At 35.1% G+C, this 13122-nt stretch overlaps 1 protein-coding gene across 2 annotated transcripts in view; it reads left to right on the plus strand.

Annotated features, from left to right (window-relative positions):
- The window catches only part of FANCL (FA complementation group L), a 31626-nt gene that overhangs the window by 10209 nt on the left and 8295 nt on the right, over positions 1-13122 (plus strand). Inside the window, exons 6-7 of one of the 2 annotated variants that reach the window (XM_072857520.1) lie at positions 3707-3821; positions 8647-8715. In XM_072857520.1, coding sequence (XP_072713621.1) covers positions 3707-3821; positions 8647-8715 — 184 coding nt within the window. The remainder of the gene's footprint in view (positions 1-3706; positions 3822-8646; positions 8716-13122) is intronic. The other variant, XM_072857521.1, reaches the window with a different exon arrangement.

The following is a 13122-nucleotide window of genomic DNA, read 5'->3' on the forward strand; positions in this document are numbered from 1 at the left end:
AGGTATGGCACGAACTTAGTGTGTTCTAATGGCTTTTATCTAAGGAATATGTGAAGTTTCTCAGAAACAAATTGAAGACATTATCTGCAATAATCTTGCACCTCTTTCCTCCTAGGCCACTGAAAGTACACACAGTAATGAGGATTGCAAATGGGCAGGCTGCTGTGATTAGATATAATGGCTTTCTCTGTGACACAGGAAAGTTGATTCTTTGACCTAATTTAGGTGTGGGGGAGGGTGAATATGCTTTCATGTTCAAATACTTGTACACAAAAGTCACAGTTCAACAAGTTATAAAATTGTACCAAATTTCCCACACTAAGTGCTGTCCTAACAGCTGAGGAGTTCAAAGGAGGATACTTCCTTCATTTTAAGAACATGGAAAAGTACCAGCACAAACCTCATCAGCTGAGGTGGGAGAGAGTACACATGTAGTAGTATTAAGCTATAGGAAAGGCTCTTCTAATGCTATCTCATAATCTCGCTAGTTGATCCTATGACAATGTCTTGGGAAGGTAAATTATCGACTATAAAACATTTGTAGGACTCTTAATCACCCTCATGTGGATTCATAAAGGTTGCTAGTATCTCTTAAGTCCATGGTGTGAGTCATGATCTCTCAAGTCTCAATGCATTTCTGCTTGATGCTTGCCAAGTTTTTTCATAGAAAGTATCTTCTCCTCTTGCCTTCCCCATTTCCAAGGGAATCCTGCCTTGTCGTGTGCTCTCAATCATTTGTGTGTGTGTTATGCTGAATTACAGTACTTCAGAGATTTAACTGAGGCTTTCCATCTTTGTGGTCATTCCATTTTTTTCTATGTGATAAAATGATGGAGCCTACAGAGGAATAAAGGTTTATATAACTGAAATATCACCTATGTAAACAATTCCTTATTTGATTATAGAGTCATATGAAGAAGTTCATATGACTTTTACAGTGTTGTCCAACGTTCTCCAGTCCTACAGAACTGACCCTTACATCTCTACTTACCCAAAGAATGGTTGAGTGATGTTACAGAACAGGTAGCCACAAAGCTACTGAGTTCCTTTTTTCTGCCCTAAATGGAAAATTGAATCCTCCTTCATTCCCCAGAGACAGTTTACTGTTTTTACATTCTGTTGAGAAGAAGGAAGGCTAGTTATGAATTTTCATTCTGGGCATTCTTCAACCCTCTATGCCCCTTGTCTGAGGAGTTTTTTATTCCTTGGTGTTCCTGTTTGGAAAAAGCTTGAAAGGGAAGAGAACATTTTACTAGAAAGCCTCTAAGTACATGGTTTGTAATGAATAATATTTAAAAGCTGTTGTGTGGCTTACCTTGAATAGTTGTCTTCTACTAGCAGCTAGTTGTTGAAGTCAAAATTAAATAAAAGTCCTAAGAATTCCCAGGTTGGTCTGGATGGTAGTGGTGCTTCGTAATGGTGATGATCTGCATTTTTTTACAGTTTTTTTTCTGTTATCTCCAGGCTCAGTGAAAATCATGTTTTAAACTGGCTTTACAAGATACTTAATATGAATTCTAAAACTAAAAATACGTTAAAAATTGAGTAACAGACAGAACTTGAAAATAATTTTGTGATATATCCCTCTATACATAATTAAACAGGTAGCCATTATTGGTGCTCTTAGCACCTTTCCCAAATGCTTACATTTTTTTTAAGTTTGCCTAATTTACACTGTCAATAAAACTGAATGTGAAGGTTCTTTACAAATATGATTGAACATAATCATATTGTCACTATATTTTTAATGTAATGGTGTGTATATACTTATATTTTAAATATATAAACAGGTGCACGCAGGTATATATGTTTATTTTAGAGGCTGTCAGGTTGTAAACTAATTGTAAAAGTACTGAACCCTTAAGGATTTCAGAAATAAATTTTAAGATATGTATGTCCATTGCTATCCAAGAAATAAAAATAATTTTTTAATCTTGTTCCCTCCTACCCACTATAGAGTAAGGAACTGCAAAAATATTTGATTATAAACTAAAATAATCCATACCTTTCTGGCACCTCGAGACTGAAGTGGTCCAAACAAGATGATTGTCAGAACAGATAATCTTAAATCCTAAACGCCTTGACAGCATCCCTTTAATTTTTCCGTTCTCTTTTGCTATCTAACCTCACAGTGCATTGGTGCAGGCACCAGTTGTGCTTTGTTTTCGACACTGCTATATATTTTATTGCAGTAACCGTTCTGTGCCTTAGCAGCTGGTTTAGGGTTTCCACACCCCAGGCAACAGTAGATGGAGGGGTGTGCTATAGGTAGTTTCTTATCTTTATAAAACTTTGTGATATAATTTTGAGGTAAAGCTGGAACAAAGCAGGAGTAATGATTTTTTTTCCAGTTAGAGGAAGAATGCTCTAATTCTCTCTAAATAAATCGTGTTTAATTGACTATAGTTGAATTACACTTTTATCAAGACTTGGATTTCTTTCAACTGTTGTGGAGAAAGGAGTGTCAAAATACTCCCAGGAATCTGTAGGGCTAGTTAATATTGCATTAAAGTTAATCATCATTAAACATGAAATAATATATCTCTCCCTACTTACTACCACTCCTGCTTTTTCCATCTGTATTTTTCAGTTTCCTCATATTGAGGCTATGTCATTTATGTAGATCATTTTCTTTTCTTCTTTTCACATCCTTCCTAGGAATGTGCACACCCTTTGGTGTATGTCTACTTTTTCTTGTACAGGCTTCTACAGCTCTGTTGCCAGTTTCACTTGAAATGGAACCATTTTGACCAGCATCCTGGCTCAAGTGACTGTGCTAGTAGTAATGGTTTAAAAAAACCCAATGTTATTTAGGGCAGCAAGCAGATGCTTTCTTTGAGCTCTGATAGGCCTTTCCGTCAGTCTAGGTGATAAGCTGTACAATAATCTTGGACTGCTTTTTATCTTTACACAAGAATGACATAGTAAAAATGCCAAAATGTCCACATGCCCAGTTCACTGGTAAATATATGGAGAAGTTTAAACCTTTCTGGCAGTTGTTGAAGCTACTCAGCAGTACATATTTCTAAAAAACAATGTATTTTACAATTGTATTCATCTTCATTGTTGTGGGAAGCACAAATCAGTGACATCTTAAGCAAAGAGTCTGTGATTATGTCAGAAGTTTTAAAACTTATTTACATTTGGTATGTACTTGCTGCTTGCTTGGGTGCACGTATTCTGTGTAAAACTGTCATGAAACGAAGGCAAATCATCATAAATAACTCATTTTGTACCTGTTTGGGTACTATTTTCTGCAGAAAATCAATTTCAGAATATGAACCAATATCCACTGAATTTTCCACAATAATAGTATTGATAATAAAAGAGAGCTTCATTGAAGAGAAAAGCAAATCAAGAGCATAAAAGTCTCATACAGTAAGAAACTGCAGAAATGGATCAAAGATTTGACAGGAAGTTTAATGTGTACATAAGTAGAGGCTGACAGGAACATGCTGTGTGTGTCAAAGGTTCCAGTGATGGAAAACTGAAACACGGTGCTCACTGACCACAGCATGAGCCTTGACACACACTGTAAATAACCCAAAGATATATGACTGCATTAAGCAGTAGACTGGTGTATTAACAGCAGTAAATCTAGAACAGCAGAAATGTTGGCATATAGGGCTTCCTCTGATTAATATTTGTAACAGACTAATAAGAGTATTGCAGACATTTCAAACTGTACTTCTTACAAAGCTGTTAGTTTTCTTTTCTCTTTCAGAGTCGCATATGTGGATACTGGTCTTACCACAATCAAGCTAAAAGCTGAAGACTCTTCTGGTCGACAGCATCTCATCACTCTGAAGTTAAAGGCAAAGGTGAATTTAAGTGGGAGAAAATATTTTAAGGCTTCCTTGAAATAAATGGATTTTTCTTAATTCATAAGGATTTTAGAGAGTTGGTTTGTTTGTAAGTCTGTTCTGCAAGATAATGGGGGGGGGGCGTTTTGAGAAATTTTTTTATGTAGAGTTTTCAGACTTTACGTTTAAAATTAATATTGCATTATGGTTATCTGTAAGAATCTTTTCATATGAAACTGTGCATCACATGAGAAACACTTTATGATATTGCAATTATTTTACTGGAATCAGACAAAGCCACCTGGGAGACTTTCATTCATTATCACTCCATCCAGAGACTATTGCGTATAACAAGAATTAGAGGATGTTGGGTTGCTTCTTTAGCAAGTCTTACTGTTAAAGCTATAGATACAAAGATTTATGAAAAACTGACTACAGAAGTGAGTTCCTTATGTTAAAAAAATTATTTATTTTTAGTCTAAATAATTGGCTGATTTTGACAGTGTTTGCAAAGCAAACCCATGGCGTGCGCGGAGGCAGAAAAACTTTAATTCTTCCTGCTACTCAGAACTGAACTCAAATTGCAATGTTTCTTCTTAGAATTTCGCATTTCAAGGCATAAATCTCTTATCAGAAACTATGACTATCCAGGCTGTATGGTGACAATTGTACAGTAATAGCTGTTGTCTTCAGAAAATCAGTCTAGGGGAAAAAGTGGATCCAAAAGGTCTAAACGTTGTTTGGGACTATCTTTGGTCCATCATCTGGAGTAACAATCTTGAAGGGATGAGGAATGGGCACGGTATTGTAAGATTAAATTTCACCTTCACAGACATCCTTTAAACACCAGGAGATTTTTAGTTTTACAGAAGACATGCTAATTTTACCTTAGTGAGGAAAAAGGAGCCTGTCGAAAAAGTACTGTTTGAGAATTGAGGTTGCTAGAGTGGATTTAAAAATAAAAGAGTAAAACTATCCTACATGCACAGAGTAATGAATGCATAATTAATTTGCTAGTCAGACCGTTATTAAATACATTGATGAAAAAAATATATCAGGAAGTACAATTATGGTCTATTTAACTTGCGAAGAGAGTAACCAGACTGTATTATCATTGTTTATAAGGGACCTGCTATCGCATACTTAGTATGACACAAGAAATTAAGTGCAGCCTGTTGCCCCTAAGTTTTTTCTTGATTTTATGGCAACTGAAGTAAAGTATTTTAACTATTTAGAGCTATAAACGCGCGGAAAAAAATACAGTGCAATACCTATTTTTACCAAGCAGCTGCCATGGTCAAACACTATTCCACTTATGCATTGGCTGGTTCTGTTTAGCCTTAACTTACCACTGTACTGTAAGGGGAATAGAGATTACCGTTGCTGTTCTTGTAAAAATTGGTGTATTTTCTTTATAGTAATAAAATATCTGAAGTTGAGACTCCTAATAGCAGAAGAAAGTCCAACAACTAAGGATATAGTGTAATAAAGAGACTAGATTATCCAACTTGTCTGTTGTAACAAGTAATCATCAATCTTTTTGTTTGTTTGTTTGGGGTTTTTTTTGTTTTTTGAGTGATTGTTATGATGAAGGATCAATTGCTTGTCCTTTTTAAACCGTGTCTGACATTTAAACTTGCCACAAGAGAAAATTTATATGTGAAACGTGGTTTTGGTGACATGAGGATTTGATTTTCCTTCATATATATATCTAATACATTTGGAAAGACTTTGCTGAAGTATGTTTTGAAAGGATTTCTTTTGATAACCTGCTTTAATAAAAGTATGCTTATTTTTGTTATGCTGTTTCTTTGATTAAGGTTAGTATGCGAGCTAAACCTCTCCTCCCCAGCATATATTGCTGGCTCTTGTCTGTATTCTGGCAGATGGGTTTGCTCAGCCTTGTCCTCATGGATGCCATACAGTGAAATGAGTTTATAAGCCCGCCAACAATGTTTTCAGGAAGAAACTCTTCAATAAGTGATTTAGGAAATTATTTTTCATAAGGTTATCATGTGTACTGAGATAATCCCTTAAATATTCCTTTGCTGTCATTCTTAAGGGTTTGGATGTGTTTTGAGGACTTTAATGCGTTGTCAAATGTTTCCACCCGTTATCCTTGTCTTAATGTGCTTTGTGTTAGGAACTGTCCTTCAAAACACTTTCTCTCTATAAACCACATTTGTGAAGTGTCTGGGAAACTTGGGGCGATCAACTTTAAACCTGGAAGAATTGAGAATGGTCATGTCATATAGTTAGGTATGTTAGCCAAATCATGTGCTACACAAGTTTGACTTTTGTAAATGATTGGGCTTAAGCCTCAGAAGAGGATATATTGTTTAATGCTCAGATCACATTTTGTGAAATAGTTTTCCGATTTATTTGGTTGAAAATGCCTGGTCCAGAAATCTTTATCCATTCACAAGTTAAATAAATGACTAGAGAAGTTTTGAAAACAAAGTATGAATCTTTGCAAGTATAAAACAAAACGTGTTGAGGTTTATTTATCAGATTTCATTTTGTATTGCATGAGAAGTGGGTTGGGTGCTTGCCATTTCAGAGCCCAAGAATTCAAATAGGCCACTGCAAGAATTTGCATGCCACGTGGTAATCAAGGTGCTTTGGTAATTATCTGAATGATTTGGCAAGGGTTATGAAAATACTTTTTCTAGATAAAGTTAGCTGCATGCTCAAAAATACAGTATAAATATTTTGTTTAATAAATGCTTAAATTGTTCTAAAGAGTACTAGGATGATTTCTGACATATACATTTGAATGTAATGGTAATAACATATGATGTCATTGACATGCGCTGGTACAGTATTTTAAAATACTATCTCCTGGGGAATCACTCGCCTTATTTTATATAGCATTTTGCTCTGCAAGGTCTAAAAACATTATGTACATATGTACAGAATCATTGTTGCATGGTTCTTGGCAATTATCTGGTGCACAGTACAATACTGTGCTCTTAAAGAAAATTTGACTAAAAATGCAGGGGAAAAGTGCTGTAGGTTTTTTAAAGTAATATAAAGTAGAATCTGTTTGCAAGCACTTGTTCAAAGGCACCCTACAAAAGACTGCATAAAATGAATTTACTTACCAAGAAAGCGAACACATAATTGGCTAGCGCGGCTGGGATTGAAATGAGGTAGTCCTAAAACCAATCCTACGGAAAAAATTGTTCTGACTTAGTTTGTTCTAGGCATACTTTTATACATCGAAAACAAGTTTATTTCTATGCAAGCATTGAAGTATTTCATGAAAAATAATACCTCCAATACAGAAACACTAACACTACAATGCCTACAATACAAGAACAGTAACACTACGATAAAAGAAACTGTAAGAGCTTTTGTGGATATGCCTTTCTAAATTGTAACCGCCTCCTGTCCAAATTAGTTGTTTCGCTTCTCTTGCTCTGTCACTGTTATTTAACTTGTCTGCCACCAGTTTGATAAAATGGTAAAGCACAAGATATTCAAGTTGTAGGAGTTGTCTTCAGGAAGTGGATACCTAACAGAAACCACAAATGAAGGCAAATTAAAAAGCAAGTTGAAACAAATTTCTGTGAAATCCATAAATCCACTAGATTATTATTAGAACCAAAGCAATGAAGAATGCATACTCTAGGAAGCTATGTCTCTTTTTTGCTCTTGCCATAGAGAACAATTGGAAGCTAATTACTATAGAATTACATTTTACATCAAATAAAGACACATTTAAAAATTTGTGATAACTTGATTGCCAGATGTCTGATAAATGAGGACAGTGTCTATGTCTAGAGATTTGTTTTGGATGGAGAATGGTTATGGGAAGCAGCACAGCTAAACTTCGCCCCTTTGTCTTAACTCTAATTCTGTGAGGAAGCTGGGACTTTTTTTCATAGGTCTCCCCAAATAAGATTCTCTGTAACATTTTCTTGTGTTGGCAGTTGATGCAATACTAATACAATTTCTATAAAACTGCTGTGTACGTCATTGGTAAAATTTGAAAGGTTGCATAGGACTAAAGGAGGCAACTTCTCAGGTGAAGAAAATTTTGGATAGGTGCTCTTAGAAAGTACACAGTTTATTTGTTATTAGATGTTTCTTTCCTTTGCGACTTTATTTTTCAGAAAATAACTTTTTTTTTCCACAGATTTCACATTGGATGCTGAACAGCAACAGATTTACTAGTGTAATTAATTGCATAGTGGTTATTTTTGGAGTTATCAAACCTCTTAAAGCTTCAGTTTTCTTAATACAGCTATTTTTTTCTTTTCCTCATTGATACCTTTTATTTTGGGGTAGGGAGTTGTTTTAATCTTGGGTGTATGTTCATTCATCTCTTTCCTAAATAGTTATGTACTTTGATTACTTTCAGTTTCAAAACAAAAAATATTGCCAATCAGAGCAAATATTCTAGTTTAAATGAAAATTAGTTCTTGACTCGTGAAAGGGTTGTGGGGTTTTTTTGGTTTTTTTTTTTTTTTTGAACTTTCCTATCCGGTACAGGTAATTGAGGAGAATTTTTTTTTTTAAATATCTGATGATTTTTGTCTTAAGTTCTTTTTTAATGTGTCTTCCTGAACACAGAAAACTCTGATTCTCCTGCCTTTACTAAAAACTGATATGTAAAAACTGTTTACATGTAGATTTCTTCTTTAAATGCTAATTAACATTCATAACTATTTCTGAAAATGCTTTACATACTGTTTCCTCTAAGAGCCAAGTTCTCAAGATGCTTGAAGTGCTCATATTTCATTATCAAATTTGGCAGCTGAGTATCAGTCTGATTTTAAATCACTTAAAAAAAAAAAAAGAAAGAAAAGAAAAACTGTATTTTCTTTCCCTCCCTTAGTACCCAACAGAACCACCGGATTGCCTTGTGGATTTTCCTGTTCAGTTTGCTATTTCTTGGATGCCACAGGTAAACTGCTGTACTGTGCATGTTTTTTTAATAACTGAGACACATATGCAATATATAGATGGTAATGAGGGGTTGGACTTTATTTTTTAACTCCAGCTTTTTTCCCTGTGTGCATTTTACTTACATGCTTATGTAAATGTAATAATACTGAACTCCGTATTCCTTATGATAGTGCTTTAAATATTTTCCTCGTCATATAGCTATACCTTGCATGTTGTATGCTTTGCACTTATACTGGCTGTTCTTTTCTTAAGCTGTTCATATGGCTGAAATACTTTTAGGAATGATATTGGGAAAATATATGCATGAGAAACGATTGCTTCTAGAAAAGAAGCACCCTCTAAAGTTGACAGACATTAAAAAAAGGCAGTCCCCCAGTTTGTTATCCTACAGTTTTCATAACATAATAAAACTTTTTCAGTTACAATCAAAAGAACAACAGGAAAGTAGTTAATAGAATTCTGATTTCATAGTTTAACTGATATTGTTAATGTAAAGAACCAAGAGCCACTGTCTTTTTTTTAGTCTCTCTTGCGTTATTTCATGTATCTTTTTTCCTTAATAGAGCATGTGTACTTGATTAAATGGATTTAAATGTGACCACTTACATCTAAGTTAATTTGAATTAGCTCTAGAAAATAGTTGATGTTTAATTTCATTTAATTCAGGAAAATAGATTTTACATAAATGATTGCATTTCATAATTCTAACTCTCGCGAGGATTTCTACCCATCAATAAAACCTGTCTTTATGGTACTAAATTTACATAGGGAACATGGCTGAAAGGTTGCATCAGAATGATTTCAAGACGGGCATATAATTTTGACTGCAAAGCTCAAGGTTCTGTGTGTCACCTCAGATCCTCTAATATGAGAGCTTGAGGAAATAACTGCAAGAATGGATCATTGCAAATGAAAAATATATTTAGCTTCACATGTAATTTTAGCTTTTGATTCTCTGTTGTGGTTTGGAACAATTTAAACAGATATTGTTTTTCCCTTAAATTATACTGGATTCCATATACTACAGGCAGGATTTCAAGTACTGTTTCTAACCTCAAACTTTATATATACTTTTAATAGTATTTTATTAATTTTACAGCCTTGCAATTTATGTTGCCTCAAATTAACAGCACTTCAAATATCCTTGACAGTCATTGCTTCTCTGTGTTTACTGTCAGTAATTTTAAAGCTACTAGCTGGACTTATGTTTTAATAAAATGTTCTAGAAAAACATGATATGAAGCAGCCTTCTTTGACAAGTTATAGATGGGAGCGAATATATTAATATTGACACTACAACCACTACAACCTAATGTTCAAAAAATGACATTCTAATGCTTGAGATCTGAAAATCTTTTTACAGTTAGAATTACCTATGGACTCTTTGAAAACACGAACAATAGCTGTTTGTATGTAACTGAAGACCCTGTTTTGAAATCATGAGATAGTAATTCTAGCTGCAGATAGCCTGCTACAATACTGAACCAAATACCAGCAACCTGTGCGTTGTGCTGTTAGAAATGCTTTTAGTTGTACAGTCTTTTTTGACAATTGACCTTATCTGTGTGGGTGACATGACCCTAACACTTCTGGGGAAAAAATGTGTGTAGTAATTGTGTAAATTGTGCTCATTTTAAAAATGCATGGAAATCATTGCAGTGAGCAGTCTTCACGCCGTGGCAAAATAAGGGTTAAGCTTAGATAATGCTGAAACACCACTGGAAGCAGAATTTAGCAGGTCCTCAAGTGGTTGAAAATTCTGGTTCCTAAAAGGGAAAAAGAACATGCTATACCTATTTTCTAGTCAAATAACATGAAGTTTTACTACTGATAGGTCTTAAATTTTAGTATTTGTTGGTCATCTTTAACATAAAAACTGACAAGGCTTAACTAAAATTATGCACTTGCACTATTAGAATATAAACTCCTATGAAAGAAAATATAAATAGATTTCAGGTAATTGATTTTTTTTTTTTCCACCCCCCTGTGTGTGCTGTTGCCTATTTCAGGTTCTTTTCAGTGCTCATGGACTTTAAACTTGAGGGGTTGTTGGGTGGTTGGGGTTTTTTCTTTTTTTTTTCTTTTTTTTTTTTTTTTTCCCTCTGTATAATAATAGACATGGCTTTATGGCATCCATATTAAAAATGGGTAATTTTCCTTATGGTCCCTGTCTTCCTGCTGGGTTGATAATGTTTTGATGTATTTTTCTTTTGCTCTGATGAGAGGTCTGCTGCTGCTGCTCTGACATATTCATTTGGATGAATAATTATAACTTGCACAATGTCAAGCTGAAGATGGTAGGGTTTTGTGCGTCATGACAAGCCTAGTAGCCAGTGCAGGTGTCTCACAGCATGATCAGCAACAGCCAGTGTATTCTGGCTCAGAGGAGACATTTTAGAGTAGTAAGAAATCAGCACCAAGGGCAATGCTGCTGCTGCTGCTAGTGTTATAAGTGCCAAATAAATGCAGAGTGCTTCTCAATGACAAGTGCAAGAACATCTACTTATTTCAGTTATATTCTTTTTCTAAATAACCAGATAAATGTGCTGTCTCCGCATTTTAGCATCCACTGTAAGCAGGGTTCTGCAGTTTCAGTGCATCTATATTCTGCTGCCCTCACATCAGGGTATTGTTTCTATACTGACCACTGCCCACCTGGTTGGCTACATGAAGGTCATGAGAGTGGAAATTAATGACTAATGAGGTCATGCAGCCAGCCAACAATGAAGCAGTAATACAAGATTCAGAAGGTCTAGTGGTATGGCTGAGATTATTCTTCAGTTATTTTGATGAAAACACAGTAAAAAGCACATCATAATTGTGCTTTTTCTTAGTAAAGAAGCTTCACAGACTCCAGCTTTATATGCATCTATAAACACAAAAAATGGAGATGGTTGACAAGACACTTTATAAAGATTTCAGAGTGTTGGGTCTCAGATTGATTTGTGCTAAGGAGGGGGGAAATTGTTAAACTACTGTTCGTGAGAAATAAGCTGTTTCCAAACAAATCTAAAGAATCATAAATTATTGAGGTGATCCCTTTTCCAGCCAACAGCTCTTCACTGTATTAAACTGTATTTTAGCTATGAATTCATAAAGGGCAAACAAGTAACAGCCCCTATAGGTTAGGCTACTTTACCTTTGCCATTAGGAGCCTTTGCAGTTGTTTTAATTTTGGATAAGCAAATTTTGTGTTAGGAAGAATTTTAGCAAAAAAATCTCAGACTAAAGATCACATTTTAATCTTTTTTAGAAAATAAATTTTAATAAATTGTGCTTTATTTACCTTAATCAGAACATTCTTACTACCATTTGATTAATGTTTAGTTCATCCAGGATTTGGAGCAGGTGTTTGAAATCTGGCAGAATAGCCATATAGGCTATTCCAGCACTTCTGAAAAGTTACTGAAAGGCTTCATGGATTTTATGGCAGGTGCAGACTCAAGACTTCATCTTTATTCTTCCCAGCCTCCATGGCTGTAGAAATAAGAACCAAGAGTAGAGTGACTTTTTTGCCATTCCTTCTTATTCCTTTAATTGAAGGAAACAGCGTATGGGCTGTAGGGGTAAACTGGGGAAAGCGTTTGAATTGGAATAAAGTAAAAAAAGAAGGAAAGAATTGGCATGAGGAGCTACCAGTGACGAGATGGAGATGAGAGTGCAGAGGATAGAAATGGAAACAACAGTGTTGCAAAACTACACCAGACTTTTCCTGGTAGAAGAGAAGGTTCTCTCAGAAAGAGACAGGTCCAGAATATCTGATTTTCACTGACCAAAGTCAGTGCTTCGTCTCCTACCAGTGGTTGAAATGAATGGAGGACAAGGGTAACATTTGGGTCAAAGTTTTCTAAAACTGCTGGGGAATTGTCAAAGTTGATATGTTCACGTCTGTGTTCCTGTAAAATAAGCAATTTAACCCAGTCTCTACAAACACCTGTTTTCAGAAGTTAAGATCAGAGAATTGCGACCCTTCAAACTCGCATTAAATTGCTCTTCAGTCCAAAGGACTGGGTATAGCTTGTATCAGTATGTATCAGATTTTTGCCTCACAGAGCCTTGAATAACTAGGACTTTGAGGCTGAAGATACGCTTTGTTGAGAGAAAACTGTCTGTGCCGAGAGTCACTTACAGTGCCTTTCCACAAGTCATCACTAATTGTATTCTTTGTTTTCTGCACTCACAACTTGAAATTTGAAAAATCTGGAGAAGTGTTGAGTGATTAGAGCTATGACTATGGTCACGGGAGGTGATGCTGATAAAAAGTCCTCTTAAAGCCAGATGAAAGGGTCTCAAGCTGAGTATTCCAAACTAACATTTTCTCAGTCTCTTATTTTTCCATACGAAAACTCAGAATGAGGCCATCTAATCTGAAAATGCGTTTTGATGATAAAGTCAATAATAGTTT

Source organism: Ciconia boyciana, chromosome 3 (assembly GCF_034638445.1).
Source record: "Ciconia boyciana chromosome 3, ASM3463844v1, whole genome shotgun sequence".
Taxonomy (NCBI): Eukaryota; Metazoa; Chordata; class Aves; order Ciconiiformes; family Ciconiidae; genus Ciconia; species Ciconia boyciana.